The 23,449-nt window shown below is 42.1% G+C and overlaps 2 protein-coding genes across 4 annotated transcripts in view; one reads left to right on the forward strand and one right to left on the reverse strand.

Annotated features, from left to right (window-relative positions):
• SLC2A13 (solute carrier family 2 member 13) overlaps positions 1-19,255 on the reverse strand; it is a 211,849-nt gene extending 192,594 nt beyond the window's left edge. Inside the window, exons 1-2 of one of the 3 annotated variants that reach the window (XM_065049021.1) lie at positions 19,216-19,255; positions 13,587-13,646 (exon numbers count right to left, since the gene is read on the reverse strand). The gene's annotated coding sequence lies outside the window, so the exon portion shown is untranslated. The remainder of the gene's footprint in view (positions 1-13,586; positions 13,647-19,215) is intronic. The other 2 variants (XM_021301278.2, XM_021301322.2) reach the window with 2 other exon arrangements.
• A 260-nt stretch (positions 19,256-19,515) lies between these two features.
• LRRK2 (leucine rich repeat kinase 2) overlaps positions 19,516-23,449 on the forward strand; it is a 67,170-nt gene continuing 63,236 nt past the window's right edge. Inside the window, exons 1-2 of the mRNA XM_065049010.1 lie at positions 19,516-19,831; positions 19,924-20,009. Of these exons, the coding sequence (XP_064905082.1) occupies positions 19,672-19,831; positions 19,924-20,009 (246 nt within the window). The 5' untranslated portion in view covers positions 19,516-19,671. The remainder of the gene's footprint in view (positions 19,832-19,923; positions 20,010-23,449) is intronic.

The following is a 23,449-nucleotide window of genomic DNA, read 5'->3' on the forward strand; positions in this document are numbered from 1 at the left end:
AAGCTGCAAGAACACACATCAGCACTTGATTGTGCATGATCACTAATCTAAGGCCAGGTCTCTACCACTGCCAAAGCTCAGGACAGGAAAGGGTGACTTGGCCTCCAGCTCAGGCTCTCACTTGACCATGCTCCTGCCCTTTGGATGGAATCCCATCCTCCCAGTCAGGCTCATCTCCCTCTCCTCTATGCAAAACCTCTCGGCTTCCACAGTGACAAACTTCTTCAGTCTCCACACCTCTTTGTTGGCCATCTCCATATATTATGTGGAGCAGGACTTGAGCTTTGCTTGGGAACACTCACTCCTGAGGCACCACAGTGCTCAGGCAGACAGGGCAATAACCAACCCCTATGAAGGCCTCATTTTCCTTTCTGTTTAAGAACTCAGCTGAGACAAAGCTTATTTAAATTAATGTTTTTCCATAGTAAACATCTGGCTAATTTTTTTCCCTCCTTTAAAGACCTGGCTAGACAAGGGCCACACATGCATTCCAAATAAACATTTTCTTCCCTATGATCTTGCAGAGCCCACTGCACATTTCCCGTTCTGGCAGCTCCTGCTGTGGGTCAGCAGACGGGCCCATTGCCGCTGTAGATAACCAGCCCCTGATATGATGTAGAGTGTTATTCAGCAACTGAAGTGAATGCCAAATCAATTCTGAAAGGCTTAATTACACTGGCAACACCAAGTGAAAAAATAAGGACCTTGTACACAGTCCTCATGTTAACAGAGTGAAAGAAAAAGTAAAACTGTACCTTTTCATTTCCAGAGCTGGCACATCACCCACTGAGGTGGTAGGAAGCCTGCCAGAAAGTCAACCACCGCCAGTATTGATAACACCAAGATAAATGCACATTACAGCAAGCAGCTGTGCTACTGGAAGCACCCAGCGCTGCACCCTTGGTGCCAAAGGCTCTGTTTTTCTTGTGAACACTTTGATATTAATACATATAGCTTTTTTTTGGAAAGAAGCAAAAGCATGGAGGACTTGGCACACTTGCAGTGAACATTAACTGAGATATTTTACTGACTTTCTTGTGGCTCATGGTTTTTATCTTACTGCTAAGATAAGATCAGCCAGTGCAAATAGACTACAAAGTCTTCCATAGCACCACTAAAAGCAGTACAGGAACTACATAAGTGCGCTATGTTTATGCAGTCAGTATCAGTGACAGCACTTTGGGTACCACATTATACAGCAATGCATTTACTAAAGCGATTTAAGTAGTTTTCTATTAACTGCAATGTAATTTCAACACTATAATCAGTTAAGCACAGTGTCTGGAAGCGTACCATTGGGAAGTTTACATACCATAATGCTTTTTAGATCAGTCAATAATGCTCTATCACAGTATTTGACAGTGCCATTATAAATTTTTCGTATCAGTATTGTGGAAGATTCAAGACAAGCACCACTGAGAACAGCGACAGGGATGGCAGACACCGGGCCAGGCTGAAAGAGGGAGGGGAGTGATGCTGCCCCAGGACGTGACCCTCTCGTCACACGGGCCCCAGTCCTGTCCTTGGGCAGGTACCACTTGTGCCTCCTGCAGTCTGGTGAAGGACCACAGGAAACAAACCTGCCAACATCAATCCAGAGATGTCTCGGACAATAAGAAGAGTTCTCTGTGGGACAAAAACAGCAGTGGGGAAAAAGAATGGAAGATCTCCCATCATACCAACAGATTTCTGCTCTAATCCAAATCAGTGTGCAGAGTTGGCATCTTCTGTACTTGTTGCAGCACAGCCCTCATTTTTCTCCAGCAACTTTTGCAGCATATGCAAGTATCAGCTCACCTTGGAGTCAGCACAGATACGATACATGACAGATTTCACAAGCCTTGAATATATTTAATTCACTAATGACAAAAACAACCACAAATTTTTGCTATCAGTAGATAAGGACTATCACACTGTTTTGTTACTCTATTTCTAAGATTAACCATATACCTCATGCCCCTCCATGCTGCTTTCTGGCACATACAGAAGATGCATTCAAGGTAAAACATTTTAGAATTTGCTTCTAATTAGAAAAGAGAGAAAAGTCCATTTGGCAGAAGTTGACAAAATAACTTAAGTTGGACAGACAATATGCAAAATCTGTCTTTGAAGAAAAGACAGATGCTAATTTATGCTTTGAAAGTTACAGATTGGGGTTAAACCAGAAGAATATTGCCTTCCACTCCTGTTATCTGCTTCAAAAGTAAGAATTATTATTAAATTTGAATAGCAAGATTTAAATATTGCTTGATCCTAGCAGCATACTGTTAAACTTGCCAAGATAGATAAATAATGCATTTGATATGGTAGGCAATTTCTGCAAATATTCAGGCAGTAAAACTTCTTAGGACTGAAGCTGCTCCAATGATCAAGAGAGAAAATATTGATTAGCAGCCCCTTTCAGTGACAACAGGCTAATTTGAATGACTTAAATACACAGTTTCTCAAGAAAATTAAAGAAGTTGACTCTAGTGCTACTACCTTATCTAAGGAAATAAAGATGACAGAAGATGACAGGCCTTACCACTGTCATTGCTGACAAAGGCTAATCCAGATTGAATCAATATTTTAACAAAACTACTTGGCTAATTAAGAGCATTGCCAACTTGTATTCTTTTTACTAGCTTGGCTTTTTTGGTGGGTTTTTTGTTTGTTTCTTTGTTTGTTTGTTTTTTTTACTTTGAGAACATTAGCCAATTGATTTTTTTTCCAGTTTGAAAAAGGCAATAAATAAATAACCAACTAATTGGGAGAGATGTCCTCTCAGTAAATAGAATGGGAAGTTTTATAATCTTTCAGTGGTAAGCTCAGACCTGCCGTATGACAGCTTAGATATAACCTGTCAGTTACTCAAGACAACACCAGAATACTTGAGAAACACAGGAACTCTGACTGTCTAACTGCCAACCATTTTAGCCATTTGCAAATCTGGAGTGTGCTTCTTAGAAGAATTTTTATATCTAAACTAATTAAATAGGCTCTTGTAAAGAAAATGCCTTTTACTTTGAACCAGTGCAAAATCATATTAGAAAACAACGTATTCTCTGGAATAACTAAAAATTGGATCCTACTAGCCCTATAAAGATTTGTAGAAAGTGGATAGTTTATCTTTTATAATCCTTGGCAAACCAGACTTTTTTTTTTATATATTAACTGCCAAAATCTATGTAGCATAAATAGTGAACCCACATGAATAACTGCCTATATAAGAGTCAAGAACCTTCTTCCTTACTAAAACCAGTATGAAATGAAGAGACAGAGAGGAAAAATTATGTTGCTGGATTATGACCTACCTTGGTGTCACATTCTTAAATTCTGCTTCAGGGATTTACACTCATTTGCATCTCTGTCTGTATTTGTACTCCTTATGAAAGTTGATGACAGACAGACATTATTGTACAATTAAAAAGACCCATAAAAACTAAATTGGAAAAGACAGACAAAGCTCTAGAGACAGTCAAAATGCATCATACCTGGCTCTGTAAACCCACTGGTGCTGTATAGTATTAGCTTCAGTTATTAAGAAAACACAAAAATGAAATAAGAAGTTAAATAATCCCAAGATGAGCAGTGCTAGCCAGGTCAGACAGAGTGCTGGCCTCTAGCTGGCAAACAAAGCCATTTCTGTATGTGCTGTAGTGTATCTGGATGGTATCAGCTACAGAAAAGTAGCATAAGGAGAGGTAGCACCTTCTAGTGGACCCAACATGATGAAGTAGACCATACTGAGTAAACCGACAGCCTGCATTTCCTATTATATCCAGGGTCCATATGTTTTGGCCACTTTGAAAGCATTGATTCTTCCTGGCTCTTGTTTTCAGGCACTCAGTGTTGTTTGATGGGGACCTTTTTTTTTTTTTAAAAAACCTACATCCCCTTGCAATCCAATCACAACCAAGTGCTGCTACCCCAGCTGCTCCATCTACATCAGCTGGTCCTTAACCCTCCTTCTCCCAGCACTCTTCAAGATAACCTTGAAGTCAGTGCCCAGGAATTTAGGCTTTATGTTGCACCTCCTTAGAAACTAGACACAAGTCCCACTTACTAATTTTTCAGGTTTCCTTAAAGGTCTGATCAAGTGAAAATTTTGCCTCTTTAACAGAAGCTCTTTAATCAGCTGGATACTGGTAGAAAACATCCTGAACATCTCCTTCAGTTTCTAATTTAGACAGAGAAAGTGCATCATCAGCTATTCAGCAGGAAAAAAATATCTGAAGCACTACAGTAACCTTATCTGCCCTGTTAACTTATAGACCTCACTGTGTGTGGCAAAACAGCGCACCCCAAAGGGTGATGAGAAGGAAAGGCAGGAGTAAGACAGGCATTTCAGTAAAGGTGGAGGGCAGGAGCACCAGGAACAGCCCTTCTTTTGAGCACATCCAGGTCTTCTCTGGCCCCTCCTGAGAATAGCAGAGTTTCAAGCAGCCTGAGTTTAACAGTCCACAGGACCAAAGGATCCAGAGACTGTATATTACTGTATTGTAAGTATACCCACCACTAGGTGTCAGCCCAATTTAAGACATTTATTTAAACAAAATCTCACTTTCATTATACTTTAATCATCTAACTGTAGCATGGCAATATTCATACATATATAATATATGCATACATATATAACTGACTTTAAGGAACACACCTAATGACATTTGCAGAAAAGCAATGCCCAATACCTAGCACCTTTTTGAAACTCACGTAGGGCACCTGCTTTCACAAAGGTACATTTGGAGGCTGTGGAAGATGATACACCCTAATGTACAGAGAGCAGAGAATAAGCTCAGGCCCATGGTCGGTACTTCACCTTTTTAAAATTCAAAGCCCTGGCACCTAAAATGTAAGCTGAAAAGCCCATCTCTTAGGTCAAGGTAGAATAACTGCCTTGACACTGCTTTCTGAACAATGAATTCAGTAACACCACAGAGCCCCTGCTGACTATGAGATAAAAGCAGATGGACCATTTATCAGCATTTTGTCCAGGGAAGAATCAAATAACTGTCATATCACTTCTGAACAGGCCCTGTCTGGGCACTTTCTGTCATTCAAATTACTACCACCCCTTTCCAGTCACAGGGCTTAGAACACAGAACAGGGATGTAACACAAGGAAAAATATTTATTCAGAGTATTATGCCTTTATTCATAAATATGCATAGGCTTTTCAAAGCAGACTTCAAAACCAAAAGAGATGGTTATGAAGTCTCCTGTAATTAAATTTTCATTCCCCTCTCTAGGGGGAGTATGATAAGACAAAACTGAACATGGAAAAATGGACATGACTGACATCGCACTTGGTCAGAAAAGAGCTTGCAGAGCAGAGTCCCGGGGCAATACCTAACACAGCTTCTGCAGACTCACCAGTGATGGAAAGCACTGCAAATAAGGTAGTGGGAGAGTAGGAAAGAAAAGGAAAAAATAGGAAAAAAAAAGACCCACAACACACATACAACACACCCACAGAAGAAACAATCATCCAAGCAAAAGAACTGTTGCAGAAGAACACCTACCTTTCCAGCAATGCAGAAAAAACAGCCTACAGTCTTCCCTTCTTCCCTTGCACACAACCTCCCTCTCCTGTCAAAAAGATGAAGCTTCAGCTCTGAAATATGCTTGTATCACACTGCAACATACAGTCGTTTCATGACCCAGAGGTTCTCTGTGTTTCCTGATCTCTGACTCTGTAAGTGTCATAGCACACCCAGATCAGCGTAAACACCAAAGCTGAGAACATGGGAAAAAAAAAAAAAAAAAAAAAAAAAAAGAGGGAACTGCTACACAACTGATGCCAAGAGTCATTCTGAAAAGGCTGGTATCAAAGATAGCTGAATTCAGACATGGCGTGGGAAATTTTATTCAAAACATAATGAATGCAGCCATGATGGAAAAAGGGCCCAAGACAGGAAAATGACTCTCAGAAGAAACTGAGGACAGAAGTGAGAAATGGCCCCTTTACAACCCAAATCAACATGGACCTCCAAGCTAGATTTCACTTCTAAACCTAATCCTAGGAACAGGATGAGCCTCAGACCCAGAAAAAAAGTTCTGAGGGGAGGAAGGGGTGGGGAGCGGGCACACATCTGGTGTATCTTCTAGTAGCCCGCTCCTTCCTCTGGAGTCCCATTTGCAGCCCTACCCCAACAGAAGCTCTAGGGTTTGCCTCTCTCCTAAGCCTAAGGATGGACACAGCCAGAACATTGAGCCAAGAATCCCAGCAACTGCTTAAAAACCATGTTCTTGGGAGGAGATCTTTTGGCAGCCCAAGGCTTCTCTTGGCAGCTCCCTTCAGCCCACACCAAGTGGCACTCGAGGCTTTCCTTTGCTCCTGACCAAAAGTCCTTCTCTCATCCTCAGACTTCAGCCCCAATTTAGACCAGGCAGGTCTCAAGGGAGAGGTCTTCTGGCAGCCTAAACCTTCTCCTGACACCCACTCTGCACTCAGACTCTAAAAGAAGTTCTAGATCTGCCCCTCTCCTGATTCTGTGATGTGAGAAGCCATACAAGTGGCCTGATAGGAAAAAAACACAAACAACACAACACACACAAAAACCACACACAAACAAACAAACAAACCCTCACCACACACACACACAAAAAACACAACACACCACAAAACAAAAGACTGAATAAAATAAAATAATGACAAATGCCAGTGAAGCCTGGGAAGTAGGCCTAAGAACCAGAAACTTCCTTGAAAATTGCAGCTGGTCTCTTTGAAGTAGACAGCTGGATACATAGAAACTAGAGACATTCTGGGATAACATTGATGAGTGCAAAAAACCCAAGAAATTGTAACAGTGACTTATCTTCTGAAAAAGTGGAAACAGTCTGGGAAAATAAAAAATGGTCTGAAAGAACAAAATCCATCACCTATTAGCTGTTACAGATGAAAAATAAATACTAACAGCATCTTTTGGCTACTCAAAGCAGCCATGTCCTACACCCTCTTATGTCTCTATGATACAAGGAAGACTTAATTTTTTTGGGGTACAAAGTACAGTTTTTTTCTGAGAACTTCCAGTGCTACACGTACTCTTATTTTCCTAAAGAGACTGAATTCTCCACACAAACCTCCTATGAGGTCTTGGACCACTGCCAGAGACACCTGACTGACCCCAAACTCCATGACACAGATCAGCTTTGCAGTGAGACTTATTTTGTTGGTCTCTCTCTAGGCCCACCTCAGAGGTCTGCTCAGTCCATCCATTCACTTCTGGGATGGTTAGGTCCCCCTCTGAAATCTATTTAATGCACTTGGTACTATACATATCTATAGATAAATTAATCTAACATAAGTATATCTGCTGGTATATTGTTGATAAGTTTGCTTCCCTAGTGATATTTGTAGTAACCTGTAATAGTATATATCTATTCAATTGTTGCTGTTATATTGATTGTTACTTAAAATAATTTTCTGCCACACTACTGATTGTTGCTATATTATTGATTACTGATAGTAATTTCTAAGCTTGATGTTTATATTCCAATTTATTAATTTTAAATGTACTTGCTAATTATGATCTTTGGTGATCTGTAATAAAGCAGAGAAATGCAGAGCATAAAAGCCTCCACGTCCTCATGCATTACAGAACTCTCCAAACCCAACAGTCATGACCTCTGCAGACCTGCAGCCCTTCAGGTGGTGATCTGCTGGCATGGAGCAGCAAGAGCCAGCTGCTCTGCAAGGACAGCTGAGTGCCGAGGCAGGCAGCAGGGACGTCCCCAGCAAGGGCAAGGCAGGTCTGTGTCAGAACTGCACCCAGAGATAGGGATCTGGACAGACACTGTCCAGAGATCACCCAGCAAGTCCACAATGATGAGGCAGGTCCCAGGCCAAGCCAGGAAGCCAAGCCGTAGGTTCAAGTCAGAATCAAGGAGGTCTGAGACTGGAACCAGACAGAGCTGCTGCTACCCAGTTGTAATGTCAGGGGCCAGCAGGAAAGCCTCAGCTTAAAACCAGCTCCCAAGGGAAAGCTTCAAAGTGTTTTTCTGATGAGGCACTGGGGATCTTATAGATGCAGAAGAGCTGAGCAGAAAAAATTTGCTATCTGACAAATTGGGATGGTCAGGAAGACAATATTAAGTGACTGCCCCTTTATCTGAGAATGTGGTATGTTAATACGCATATACTCCTCCTGAGCAGAAAAAAGGCTGAGGGATTTTTAAGCTGTATAAAAACTATATAACCCAAGTCCTGATTCCTCCTTTTACATTATGAACATTATTACAGCATTCAAGATGTCAGGAATGTATATGAGGCAATAAACTCTTGTGAGCATTGTTTATATATGGTAAAGTCACATCCACAATAGAATTATAGCTCGTTCTGCCTGTCACAAGGCTGTGCAGTTAACACAGGCCCATGAAAATGTGGTCCTAGAGGCACAAGGCCCTGTGTATTAAAAAACTGGATTATTTTTTTTTGCTACCATCAGTGCAAGGTCTGTGTGGGAAAGCATCACAGGTGTAGAGGCTGGAAGTGTGCTAGTTGCCATGAGCGGATCATAGACAAAAATCCAGCAGCAGTTCTTTATCTCTGTGATCAGAAATGGAGAAGGAAGGCAGGGCTACATTTTCTGTGACAGAATGCATGCAGAGATGCATGGTATATACCAAATTACATTTTTGTCATACAGTACTGGAAGCACAAGAGTATGATGAAGTAGAAAGCAAAGCTGACGGTGCAAAGGAATACATGCCTTGCAGACTTTATTCAGTTGCTAAAGGGCAAAACTGAGGCTTTTCTAGCACATAACACCAAAGGCTATATAATGGCTATTGCATTCTTAGCTTCTGCTCAGAGCCCTATATATTATCATACTGTTTACAAAAGTTGTTGACATCCCATTTGCTCCTAGAATTCATTTATTAACTCCTACTTTTCCTGCTCAGGGGGAATGAGGACAGAGATACCTCATATTTAAATCCAAATATTCAAACTGAAAAGATAATCACTCCATTAAAAACAAGTAAGACTGGAACAAGCTGTGAAAGGAGAAAGAGGTATTTTTGCATGCATATTAGGAACTGTGTTGAAAAACCTCAAGATGAGAAGGCTCAGGGCAAATCTTATCAATGATAGATAATTCCTCATAGGGACCAGTAAAGACAACAGAAGAAGGCTCTGCTCAGTGGTGCCTAGTGACAGCACAAACAACAGTGGTACAAACTGTTTGTTGTGCCATTGTACAAACTGTTTGGTGTGCCATTTAAGCACACCAAAAAAAATTACTAGGAGGATGGCCAAACACTGTCATAGGCTGCCCAGAAAGCCTTCAGTCCATGGAGATATTCAAAACTCAATTGGATGTGGGCCTGAGCAACCTGCACTAAACAACCCTGCTCTGAGCAGGAGTTGGAGTAAACAGTCTCCAGAAGTCCCTGCCAAACTTAGCTCTTCTGTGATTCTGAGATTAATTACTGTTGAATATTGACTTGGCAGTGAAATAATAATGCTAAAGCCTGATGTAAGTGTATAAAGCTCAAAGGTCAAAAAGAAGCACCTTCCAGGTCCATTTTGCATACAGATAAAATTTAAGCTCAGTGAAAGAGCATCTGAAGTCACAATGCCACATTGTTTGGTTAAATGTGCAGGAATTAACTGTCACAAATAGAAAAATATCAACAAAATATCAGAAAAAGTTCAGTAAAAATATTTTAACAATTGTTATGAAGGTTGTATTGTAAGAAAGGTCAGGATCAGGTTAGGTAAATTTAAACAGAAGTAAAAGTAACAGTTGAACTGTCACAAGAGGTCAGGTCACAATACTGACAGTTCTTGTTCAATAAAATATGCCAATATGAGCAGTTGTCTTTACTTTGATGTCTGACCCATAGATTTCACAAAATCAATCACATTAGAATGAAGATCAGCAACAGAGTGACAGTCTCTTTCTCCCCCACTGCCCCTCAGTTCTGTCTGGACAAAGGCAAAAGCATCCTGTGCTGACAGCTGACACAGGAGAGGTTCTGCTCTGTGTTTTCCAAGATGGCATGAAACAAGATATCAAAGTCTTGCCATCACAAGCTGGTTTCAGAAAGACAATCTAACTAGGAATTTTGCACAGCCACTAGTCATACAGTCATGTGCACTGAGATTTTACTACCATTTATTCATGAGAACTGTCCATGATTAAATATGCTATTAACTATTCAGAAGTTCTCAGTGGCATCTAACATAACCACGCTGACAGATGTCTGGAATCTCAGCACATTTCATTAAGACTTGAACTTTGATAAAGCAACAGCTTATCATCTAAGGTCTGCTACTGAACAGAATGGAAAACATAACTCACAGGATAATTCAGATTGGAAGGGATACTTGCAAGTCTCCAGTTCAAGCTCCTGTTTTAAGCGATGAGCTCTGAGGTAGGTCAGGTTGGTCAGGGCTTTATTCAGTCAAGTTTTCCATCACAATGTGGGAACAGCATATGCAATCAGTAAAAAAATAAAGAATAGCTCATTGAGCCACATTTGTAAAGAGCAGAAGTCAAAAAGAAATGAAACTACTTGTACTATGCAGACAATAGCTTTTTGGCATCCTGTCCTTATACATCTTCACCTCTAGACAAAATGAGACTTGAGATTTTTGGGGCTGCATTTTGCCATTTGGGACTCCAGGATAATTCCTCCTAATTTCTATTGTATAAACCCCAGAATATCTGAGAGGGCATTTTTGCCATGCTTCAGCCAAGTTTGTGTTACTCGCAAACAGTGTGTAATGGCAATTTTCTTCAGTATGAGCAAGCCACCAGCTGAGAATGAGATATTTAAAGCATTGACTGCTTCAGTTGGTCTGCCAGCCAACTATATGCATCAATTTTGAGAGGAAAAACAAGTTTAGTCTAGGAAAAACCCCAAATGAATGTTAATACAGCTAATGCTCAGTAGACACCTAGTGGTAATCTCCAGTAAGATTAAAAAAAACAAAACATTGCATTCTCAGTAGTCAAACCCAGCTATAGGTCTCAAAAAATGTTGCACACAGGTAAATTTGCTGCCTCTTCACAGAAGGAAAACTGAAAGAATACCAAAGGTCAAGGAAGAATGGAATTGGCAGTAAGGCTCTGTTTGGTGAGATGGGGGAGCTCGCTGGGAATAAAACAGCACAGTGTCCAGAAGGCTTAAGAGAAGCTCATCATGGCAATCCTCTGTAGAAGAAAAGGAAGTAAAACACAGTATCACCAAGATTAAAACTTCTTGTGACTCCCACTCGCATAGATACAATCAGAACCAAAAGTGTTAAACCAAATATCAATCAGGGTCCAAAGCGTTAGACCAAATATCAGTCAGGGTCCAGGCACTATATTGGCAGGTTAGTGAAGATTTCCAGCTAGGCAGCTACTGTAAGGATACAGGTTACTTGATGCAGACAGTTTAGTCTACACTACCTCTCTGCTCCCAGACAGGAATATAACAGGAAAACGTGAACTATTATCACTATCCATTCCCTCTAGGTCTGATGGCAAAGGTCCAAGATAATACACATCTTTCCTGAAAATACTAAGTCAAAGTAAAATCGTGTCAAGGACAATCCTATTACTTTTTAAGATTAGACTAATGTTTATGAATATGCTGAGCAGAGCACATTGCTCCTGTTAACTCCCCCATCTGAGGAGAGCGGGAAGCACAGTTCAGAACAGAAACCAGACAGTCCCATGATCTGCAGTCCCTCCTCCCACAGCCAATAAACTGGCCAACTATCACCTCACACTCTCATGTGCAGGCAGCACTGATGAATGTTTTGCTTGTTTTCTGTATTCCAGTCCCAATCAACTACTACATGGAATTAAAACAAAATTCAGTTGTACAAGACTCAAATCTATCATCACTTTCACTTAAGAACGTTTCTATACAGTTCAATGCCACCTTCATTCACGCATAACGCTACACTAATTCTGAGAAAGCACAACAATAATAATTATACATTGGATGATGAGGCTGTGAAAATTGTTATATCAAATCAGAACACTGGCTGATCTGGAGTTATAGATTGTGGCAAACAGGAAATTCTCCAGAGAAAACAGCAAAAAGCTTTGACTGAGGCTTAGGAAAATCCGACTTAAGATTTGTTCTACAAAGCACAAATCTTTAGACTCCTAGAGAAGCTTAACCACATTAGCTCTTGTAATTCTGAAGAATATCCTGTGCTCCTTTAACTCTGCTACACATTCATACTGTAAGGCAACGAGTCCTACAGCTCCAGTAAAATATTGTGAAGCTGTTATTTCCATTTCATTCATATCACATATCTTGCCTTTCACTGTAGGGCTAGAGTAATGGCTGTGCTTAAGCAAATGAAAATAGGTCACATGCAGAGAAATAGGAGAGTGTCCTGCAGGAACTGTTGCATGGCAACATCACAAGCCACACTACTGGAAAAAGTGACAGGAGATCAGAATACGAACCAGAGCTCTTTTGAGTCACTGGGTGGATAGCTACTGATCTATAGAAACTTACACAAAGAAAATAATAGTTCAATGTTCAGAATCAGGTAACAGTGAATACTATTACAATCTGGAAAAATATATAAATTTTTGCTTAGTAGATTCAAGACTGATTGCAAAAGTCTCCAGTTTCTTGGGTATCTCTACCAGGTCACTGCAAGGTATGCATCAGTTCCCCAGAGTTCATACTTGGGGCACCTGTGAAAGGAAGCAGCTCTGGGGGTGAGATGATGCACACAGGTCATGGTCCCAACAAGCACTTTGCATGCAACCATGTCAGAGGTGCAGCCGTACTACAGTTTGCTCCATCCCTCCAAAGGGATCATGGACTGACTCATGTCGCACCACACCTTCCCGACACATTACCGTGGCCAGGCACCATCCATTTGCCCACACAACTGCAAAAGAGACAGTTCCCATTTTAGAGAAGTGGTTATATGGCCTTAGTGAGGAAAATCTCTTTTAGTCTGCTTTGGATGTCATATTTTCCTGGTATACCCTCTACTGACCCCTCCATTAATGGTTTCTGCAAGATGCCTGTCAAATTCATTCAATTATCAACTCCATCTTTCAAGATTCAGGATACACAGCTGCTATCATTGCTTCTACCAACACCTATTAAATATAAGATCCAGGAAATCACAAGGTCTTTGGGCAGTTGCAATGAGGTGTATTGACTACTCAGGCTGCAATGGAAAGCAACAGCATAGAGGTTACACAACACTTTCCCTACATGGGCCCATAGCTTCTGGGAAGCTACATGACAAAGTCAAGAAGTTGCAACCACCACTACACACAGTGGCAGAAAAGTTACACCAAGTAGAAATAATAGTTCCTGGTACTCTCATTCCCCACAGTCTTCTCTCTAGGGAGTAAGAAGGGATAGTAACAAGGAGAGGGGCCACCAAACCAAATACATTAAAAGGATGGCTAAAAATCAGCTACTTTACAAGTGTGCTTCTCTGTTCAACACAGGGGACAGAAATGCTTCACTGCTGAGTGTTACAAGCTGCACTGGTTGAGGAGGAGGTACAGCAGCAAGCTCTCAGAAGGTACAGGTGAGACCTGGTATGGCATACAGGTTGAAGTCATGGCTGAAGAACAGGACCAGAGGAACACAGGACAGGCCCTGCAGAGGAATAAGACTTACCAGAAATGGGCTGACACTTGAGCCTGGCTTCGTGGCTGAGCACTCAGGGTCAGTTCTTTCCTGCCACAAACACACAGAATGAGGAAGAAACAGAAACCGGAGTAGTACTTCCACATGTTACACACGTAACATCTTAGACTATAGCAGTCCAGGAGTATGGCCCCAACATGAACAGTTACAATTTGGTCTGTGACAGCCCATTTGACAAGAAAAATGAAATTCAAGCTCACACACACAAAAAAATAAACCTCCACCTATCTAGTCTTCACTGTTTGTTTCAGTTCTGGCTACAGCTACAAAAAGAATAGGGAAATGACTACTTGCTTCTTACAGGAAATTACCCATTCAATAAAGAGGAGACAACAATTATTTCTCAGTTTCTTTTGTTATATTTAGAAGGATTACATCTGCAGTGGTATAAACTCATTCCAGCAACTGGCCAGCTGCACATCAAGCACACTGTTACATGGCCCCACTTCAAATTCTGGATTAGCCTTTCAGCAACACCCATTAATTGCCAAGAAGAGTGGAGTCTGCCTGGCAAATGCCTGAATTCCACATGAACAAGCTCTCATCAGATGTACCACCAATGTGATTAATCCCACCCCATCCCTAAAGAGTCCCAGACTCCCAGAGCCAGAGGCAATCAGTCCCAAAAGGTAGAGGAAGTCACCAGCTACAACAAAAGCTGGGGTGAGTCAGAGTCGAAACAGTGGGGTTCAAACACACCAGCTGGGAAATGCAGTCCCACAGCCTAAAACAGATTTGCTGAGCATGGCTGTGGTATGAGCATGGCCACCCATGAGAACTTGACCTGGCAACACTGTCAGCTACAAGAAGGGAAAATATTAAAGAGGCATACCAGAGGTAAAGCCCATTGCCACTTTTCCCATGCTCTGATAAGAAAGCCATCCAGACACAGCCTCTCTGCCAATCATCAAGACAAGACCAGTCAGTCTACAATCCCTAATCTCTTCTATAGATATCAATATCTTCACCCAATTTTCCTAGGAAAACATAGCAAAACTATATCATATAGATGCTTACCAGGGCCACCTTGCTCTATCCAGTCTCCTCTGGTCTAACTAAACACACTGCAGGAGACTTTTCATGAACTCTCCCAGACTTATGGAGACTTAGCAGAAGTTGGCATCCCCTCCAACATCAACATTAAACATCAAGCCAGGCCCCAAACTGTCTAACTCAGGAACCTACAATTGCTACAAATGATATGGACAGCATGTCAGCTGTATACAACAGGATGGAACTGGCAAGGAGACTGCAAGTACCCATCATTTATCACAATTTCTCTACCTCTTCCCATCTTGCCAAGCAGTGCAGGGGACAGGGAATGGAGATTGTGGTCAGTTCATCACACCTTGTCTCTGCTGTTCCTTCCTCCCCACATTCTTCCCCTGTCCCAGCATGGGGTCCCTCCCACAACAGACAGCCCCCCACAAGCTTCAACATGGGTTCTTCCCACGGACTGCAGTTCTTCATGAACTGCTCCAGTGTGGGTCCCCCACAGGGTCAAAAGACCTGCCAGTAAACCTGCTCCAGCCCAGGCTCCTCTCTCCACAGGGCCACAGGTCTTGCCAGGACCCTGCTCCAACATGAGCTTCCTGCAGGGTCACAGCCTCCTTTGGGCATCCACCCGCTCTGACATGGGGCCCCCACAGGCTGCAGGTGGAAATCTGCTTCACTGTGGACCCCCATGGGCTGTGGGGGGACAGCAGCCTCACCACAGGCTGCAGGGGAATCTCTGCTCCACAGCCTGGAGCACCTTCTCCCCTCCTTCTTCACTGGCCTTGGTGGGTGCAGAGTTATTGCTCTCACATATTCTCATTCCTCTCTTCAGCTGCTCTTCTCCAGCAGTTCTGCCCCCACCCTGCCCTTCTTAAATACATTAACCCAGAGGTGCTACCACCATTGCTGATGGCTTGGCCTTGGCCAGCAGCAGGTCCATACTGGAGCCAGCTGGCATTGGCTCTGTCAGACACAGAGGAAGCTTCTAGCAGCTTCGCACAGAAGCCACTCCTGTAATCTCCCCACTACCAAAACTTTGCCACACAAACCTAGTACAACTGATTATGTTGTGGGTTTTTTTGTTTACAGTACTGTCTAAGCTAATACATTGGTATAATTTGCTTTCTCTGCCTCTTGTACCTTCCACAGGGACACCTGTCATCCATGTGAAAAACAAGAGATAAGACACTATCTTGACACTGACTACCAGCACCTCCCCCCCACACACCCAAAAAAAAAAATAAAATCAGCAATTGAGGAATCTTGAAGTAGTAAATATAGATGTTACTGCTTAATTTTTATATCACATAATGCTGCCAAAATCCCATTACATACATATGTGATGAAACCAGGAATAATGCAGAAGTGACTGTACCAAGTACATGTGGTCAGACATCAGCATTCATACAGTCATTACAGTAAGCTAGTGAATCCTAACAATGTTCTAAACATTAAAATTCAGCTTTAAAAAAGTGTGTTCAGTAGTAGCTTCATTCCAAGTACTGTACAAGAAAAATGCTCAGTGTGATCAGGCTGCTACTTTTTCCACTGAAATTAGGTGACAAGTAAATACAAAGAGTTCCTTGTGTATGTGTTTTAAAGTGACAATGATAAAGGTGAAACCCCCATTCACATTGTGCTCTATTCTCTCCACAAGCCAAACCTCAGTCTTCAAGTTATGTTTAATATTCCACATAACTCCGCGATACGTCAAGGTATTTGTAAGCTACAGAAGAAACAGCAGGGTGGCCTAAAACAATAGGAGTCTCATCAATAATGCCACCACTGGGGGGGACTATGGTGGGTCCATGGATTCCCTGACGGGGGGCATGGGAACAGAAATTAGCCTTGAAGATATGAAGGCCTACCCGTGAGAAAGATGGGAGTAAAGGAGTATCCGGAGATGTTAAGGATGTACCTGTGAGAGAGAAGGGAGAAGAAGAGTAACATTGATGACAGCAAAATTAGCCAATGAGATGTTACTGCTGTAACTTGTAACCAATAGTGAAGAGACACATGAATTGGTAAAACTGTATAAAAATGCACTTGTGGCAATAAATGGCATCTACTACTTTCATCCTGGAAGAACTTGGTCTATGTCATTTGTCCGTCTCAACCACGACACATCACCAAGCAGCAGTAAAGGCCCAATTCATTTGAACAAGTGTCAACTTCAGGGATCACTGATGTCAGACAATTTTCCAGTTGGGATACAGGAATGCAAAAGCTGGAGGTAAACATCTGTTCTTACACACTACCAGACAGAACAATTTATTAGTCTCTCCTATGTTAGCATGTCATGTCTCCTTATTGGTCTAGGTGGTCACACACCAGAGATGTGTGCTTAATGAGTATTAGTAGTCCCATCTGAGACTAAGAGGATAAATACAGAACAGTCCAAACTAGGCAGTTAGCTACCAATCTCATTAAAAACAAGAAGGGGAAATAACTCTTTTATACCAAAAGCACCCTGCCTCAAGAATGAACCAGCTGCTACGTAAATCTGGCAGATTTCATAAAAACCATGAAAAGGAAACCTCAAGGGAACATAAATACCCGGAAGCGAAAGTCATTTGAAATTTAAGGAGCAACAAGGGAGCTAGAGTGACAAGAAAACCACTTGATGCCTAACTAGCACATGCTAAAGAAATTGCAGTCAAGATCTCTTATGAGACTGAAAATAAATCTTTTAAAGGATAAATCAAGGTCACATTTTGCTCTAATCTTTGCTTTCTCTTTCCCACTTATCTATCCTCCAGTACCCTGGCCTTAAGTTTGCTAAGCGGCTGATGGTTGCTTGGGACAGAGCTGACCAGAAAAGAACTAACACAGAAAACGCTCTAAAAGCAGCAAAACATCATCTCAAGCAGTTTGCATCTAGCACAGTTAGAGACCTCAACATATTTCAGGAGAAACGTCTAGTTCCCAATTTTCCTTAAAGAAATCCACAACCTTTTTACACTTATATTCACTGAAACTCTAATGCGTAACTTGTACTTGTGCATTCTTATATAAACCAGAATGCAAGGAGGTCCAGAGCCGCAGTACAGCAACTCTGCTAAAGGTACAAAACAGCCACAAATTCAATTTAAGATGAGGATTTGAAATTTGTATTAATGCAACTTTATCGATATCACTAGCTGTAACTTACAGCTGGCATTTCCAATCTGTATAAACTATGAAGGCTGACCTTTAAGGTCTTTTGCCAAAATCTGGTAACAGCTACAGCTTTGCAGATACTGGAGAAAGCTTATTACTGATATAAGCTGAAAGACTGTATGAATGAAAACATTCATACCATTTGCAAGATAAAATAATCTTGTCAAAACTGTAGGAAGCCAGCAACAATACTCTGAATTTAGAAAATAATTTTTGAACTTATTCTTTGTGCTTGAATTACTGCTTCTGCAGAAAGGGAAAATATCTTTCAAGTGAAACTAATCCACTTAATTCAACTAATTCTTGTTTTAGTCTATATGTAATATATTCCACACATCTCAAACTATGAGTCACTATTTCATAAAGCTATCTCACATTTGTATTTGTCTTCCAGTGCTTCAGAGGGAGAAACTAGCTCACCATTTAACAAGTGCAGTCCTTGCTAACAGGCTATCATGAGATACCAAGACAATAGTTTCTTTGTGCCAAAAAAAACTAAGAAACACTGAATGATTACAAGAACAACATACAAGCTTTAAGACCAGAGACTGTTTACCCAGGACCATGTGGCTTCAGAGGCATTACTATACACTATTTCTTGAAGTTTATATAAATAAATAAATTAGTGACCTGTAAGTCAGCTATTTAATGAACATTATGCATCTCCATCAAACAAACATTACAATCTACGCAAAAGCTTCAAGTAAATACGTGCTCCCACTATAATACTCCAAAATGTTAAATACTTGTCTAAAAAAAGTCTAGTTCAGCTGAGGGGTTTACTCCCTTAATTCTTCTACATTTAAGAAGCACGTGCAAGTTTTTTATGTAACATATTCTACTGATGCTACCTTTTTAATCAGGAACTATTTAAACAAGTGATTACTAGTACCCTACTCACACATCACTATCTTGGAAGGGCAGCAGAGGCATCAGGAGTTATTGCCAGACCTCAGGAAGATTGCATCAACCACAAATGAAGCAACACGTGCACACAGCGAGAGAAACTTCTAATCTCCAAACAGCAATCTCTCACCACAAAGCTTGGAAAGAAATCTAAGTACAAATGATTGATTTATTTATTTATTTTCAGACAAACCCACAGACCTGAGTTCACAAGGCCAAGGCTCTCAGGAGCAGAGAGCACAAGCCTCCCTGAGGCAGGGTGAGCTCCAGCCTCCCCCCAGCTGCCACACAACAGCCCCACGGGCACAGCCCCCTTTCCCCAGCCCCTCACAGACCCACCACACAGGGAAGGGCTGACAGCCCCAAACACCACACGAAGTGAGGAGACACCTCCCCGCCTCAGCACGTACCACCTGCACAGGGAGCCACACAACAGGTATTTACATTAGCCACAGTTACCTCCCCTCTCCTTCCCTACCCAGTAGGGAACTATATATCTACACTCTTCTCCTCACTCCCGCACCTCATCCACCCTTACCTCAGCGCGGCCTTCAGACCCTTTTATAGCACAGAAACGCACGACAGGGCGGAACCTATGATCCAGGTCTGCGAGTCTATTGGATAGGTCTGTTGTCAATCACCAGAAAGGGGAGCGCTGCCCGCCTGCCTGGCCCCACGGCCGAGCCCTAGTGCGAGTGACGTGAGCGCCTCCTAGTGGACACGGGGGAGCGCCCGCCCGCGGGGGCCGGTCCGTGGCCGCGGCCGTGTCCCGGGGCGGCGCGGCGGGAGGGGCAGGAGGCCGCGGGGAGGGCAGCTGGAAAGGGCCGGGTGACGCCGGCCGGGCGGCACTGCGAGCGCGGCGGGCGGCTGTGGCAACGCAACGCAACGCAGCGCGGCGGCGGGGTGGGCCCGCGCCGTTCAGCCCTTGTCCCCGCGGCCCGCGGTGGCCGGCGGATGGGGTGAGGCGCCCGCCGCAGAGACCAGCGGGTCGGCCATGGCCAGCGCCGGCCCTGAGGAAGGAGAGGCGACGGCGAGGGACGAACAAGCCCTGAGGAAGCTGGTCGTCCGGCTCCAAAACGTCCAGGAAAGGAAGCGTCTGGAGACACTAGTGCAGACCCTGAGCGACCTGCTGGAGCTGGCGGCCCGGCAGAGCGGTAAGCGCGGGGCCCGGCCGCCCTGCCCTGCCCTGCCCTGCCCGCCCCGCCCGCCGTCGGTCGGTAACACGGCCTGTCTGTGTCCCACACAGCTCCCCGGCTCTTCAGCGGCAAGAACGTCCATGTGCCCCTGCTGCTGGTGGTGGACCTGTACCCGGGAGCGGCGGGCGTGCAGCAGGTACGGGCGGCGCTCAGGGGCCGGGGGGGCCGGGGCCGCCTTCCCGCCCTCCGGCTTCGCCCCTCGGGATGAGCCGAGCGCCGCGGTCCTTTCCCGCAGTAAAGTTACCGCTCGGCTTGTTTATTTCTTGTTAACTTGCTCTGTTTTGAGCCACTTTATGAGGTGCTGTTGGTCTGTAAAAGGGCGCTGTATCCGCCTGCGTTTAAAGGGGCAAGAGTTCCAGCTTTTTGCTGATAACCCTCGTTGCATCTGCATTGAAACGGCAAGAGAAGGCGATGTATAAAATGTAAATTAAACAAAGCGAACACCGTATGGCACAGGCTTCTAAATTACAGTACAAATAACGTTATCTAATATATTTTTGACGTGTCGATATGAATTTTGCCACAGTTAGACAAACTTCTGTAAAGCAGAATTATGTAATACATATGTAGTGCTATCCTAGAAGGAGAGTTGTACTAGTCCCGTTTTTTAAGGCGGGGGGAAGATCTTTTAGCTAAGAGGAGGTTCTGCAACTTGAGGTTCTGCTTGGTTACTGCTGTAACTTAGCAGTGGCCCGTTTAGATCAGGTGTAGTACTTGAACAACTTGATATTGAACTTACGGTACAGCCACCAGACTTGCCATAAGAAACAGTTCCTTCCTGGCAGGCATATGTTAAATTTCTGACTATGTTATGCTTAAGCCAATTTGTGTGGTTACAATATTTTTGGCATCTTTTGCTTTTTTCAGTTCAACTAGAAGGCAAAGCATAAATTATATTGCAAATGCTTCTTAAATAACAGTATCTTTTAAGGGATTCTTTTTTGTCTAGTAGACCTTAGCTAGAGGTCAAAAGCGTAAAATTCAGATAAAAATATGAAATTGTACTTGTGTAGTGATTAATCTGGAGTAACGGTGATCTCAGGTTTCCCTTGAAGACTAAATGCTTGTGCAGAGTCCGAAGTTTTAACTTATTTTACTACTCAATTGTCAGGTCATTAAGAAATACAGAAGGAAGAATCAGCAGTTGTTTTCAGGCTGAAGCATACTATGTTTATAACAATTTACAAAACCACTGCCCAGAAGTTTAGGCTAGGAAGTAAAGATTATGCAATCCAACTACACCAGAAGTAGGTCTGAAATGACAACACAAGAATCTCAGAAGTGCATAAGGAATATAGGGATTGTTTAATTTTAACCACATCAAAATGCCTCATTCTGATTTAATATAGACTTTTAAATGAGTTTTAATCTTTTCTCTGCCTGCATTTTCAGTCATGTAGTGTTTCAGCTTAGAAGTTTTGGAGCTCCTTTGCATTACTAAATTGTACTAAAGTGTGAAATTCATAGCCAGTGCAAAAGTGAAATCTTGTTCCTCATAAAATGTTGTAGGCAGCTCCTCCTTCAGTTATTCAGTTATGATATTTACAAACATCCACAATATGTTGGTAGAGTTCTGTCTTCCTGCTTCATTCAGTGCAACTCGTTTACAGTCTTTGTGAATACATAGTTCTTACTTTATGGCAGTGGTGAAGTAACGTAGCCCGGATTTCAGTGCAATGTCTATACACTATTAATGAATTTTAATTGAATAAATGGATTAATCAACCTCTTTTGCTTTTGACATTGTAATAAAATTGACTCACGTAAGAGAATAAACACAGCAAGAAACATATCTGGGTAAGGATTTTCTCTCTCATCCCTCCTTAACTGGTTACAAAGCATCATGTTGTGCTGCTATTCCCCTGGCTTGTACAGAGTAAATTTGTTTAATAGATCAATATTGCAAGAACTGGTGCAAGTTGGACTACAGATATAAACCCTGCAAGCTTTTTTAGAAGTAGGAAGGTACTGTGCTAGAAAGTTAATAGTACTTTGAAGGAAAATAGACATCTTTAAGTAAATATGGCAATTTCTTTGTGCAGTTACTGACTGGCACTGAGTGGAGCAGCTTAGAAACTCTAGAGCAAAATATGTTACACTTGAGTGGAGAGCAGTTAGCAGAGCTTTATTGTCACACGTAGGAGGTGAATGAATAAATTCATTGCATGCTAAAAATGAAAAGAGTCTGATTTAAAAATAACGGCCTTTCAGTGCTGCCACCAACTGTTTCTGTGTACAGGGACCCATTTAAGTGCTTGTAAGAATGTGTTTGCTTTTTTTTTTTTTCTTTTCCTATAACCTTTAGGATTTCTGTTGTTTAAAAGACCTTTTCTTATGTAATAGTAAAGAGACAATAAGCTCTCTATTATCTCAGATTGTGATTTTAATATTGTGAAATAGACCACATGTCAGCAAGTCAGATGTTTCCTTTGGTCTTCTCTGGATCCACAGTTCTTACAAATATTTGTCAATACCTAGAGTCACAACAATCCAAATAAAATATTTAATGGAAATATAAATTCCATCAGAAACAGTTTTAATACAAAAGAGAATTTTCTAAACTCATTGAGCTAATTTTCATAAGGTTCTAAATTTTACAAGAACAGTTATGATGTCATTAAGTGGGACGTGAAATTTTTACCTGATTGGCTGTTACTGGTAAACTCTCTTTTTCTTGGAATATGGAAAATTGGATAACTACACATCCTCCTCTTGGGGAGGACTGATGATTGCTAAAATTGTTCTCTGCACTTATGTTTAGTCAGGACTTAGTCATGCAGACCAGCCTAATCTTTCTGAATATCAATAGTAATTGTTTTGCTGTCTCATGTAGAGCAAGCAAAAGAATTGCTTGCTACCCAAGCAAGAGAAGAGCATGGAAATTGGCGTGTGGTCAAGCTCAGTCTGCAGACATTAAGGTTGTAATTGGCTTAAAACATTTGGCTCTGCAAATCTAAACTGAAACAGAAACAAAACTCCTGCAGATAGTATGAACATGGCCTGTGTTACCAAGTGTGTGGAAGATAAAAACAGAATTTCAGTTCCCAGGGAGCTACATCACCTTTTTCGTGCTCAGCAAAGCTGCCATGAAAGCTGTCTGGATTCAAGCCTGTGCTGTTCCTATGGGTGTCTCTACACTACCAGACTTGTAATTTGAAGTGTCTAGTCTTGCAGAATGCAGGGTTAGAGATCATGAACTTTGCAGTTTAACTCTTTGGAGATAGCCATTTACATTCCTGCTGTTGACCCTCCTGTCTTGACCCCTTTGCTTTACATAACTTTTCTGCTGAAAACTGATCCAGGTAGGCATATAGTTTTTGAGCCATGTGTAGATTATCTTCTGTCATGACCCTATTCTTAAAACACACAGACCTACTTCCACTTTTTTTTTTAATTTTTATTTACGTGGCTAAGGAAACTTGTATGCCTTGTTTTAATTCCTTTTTGAAAAATCTGCTCCATCTTGACTTTTGACATTTCTCATTTCACTTCCTCTATTTCAATATAGTGGGATTTTCTTGCTCATCAGTTAATCCTCTGTACAGATTTTGCTTGCTGCATCCTCACTAAAGCCTA

The sequence above is a fragment of the Columba livia genome, chromosome 1, assembly GCF_036013475.1.
Source record: "Columba livia isolate bColLiv1 breed racing homer chromosome 1, bColLiv1.pat.W.v2, whole genome shotgun sequence".
Taxonomy (NCBI): Eukaryota; Metazoa; Chordata; class Aves; order Columbiformes; family Columbidae; genus Columba; species Columba livia.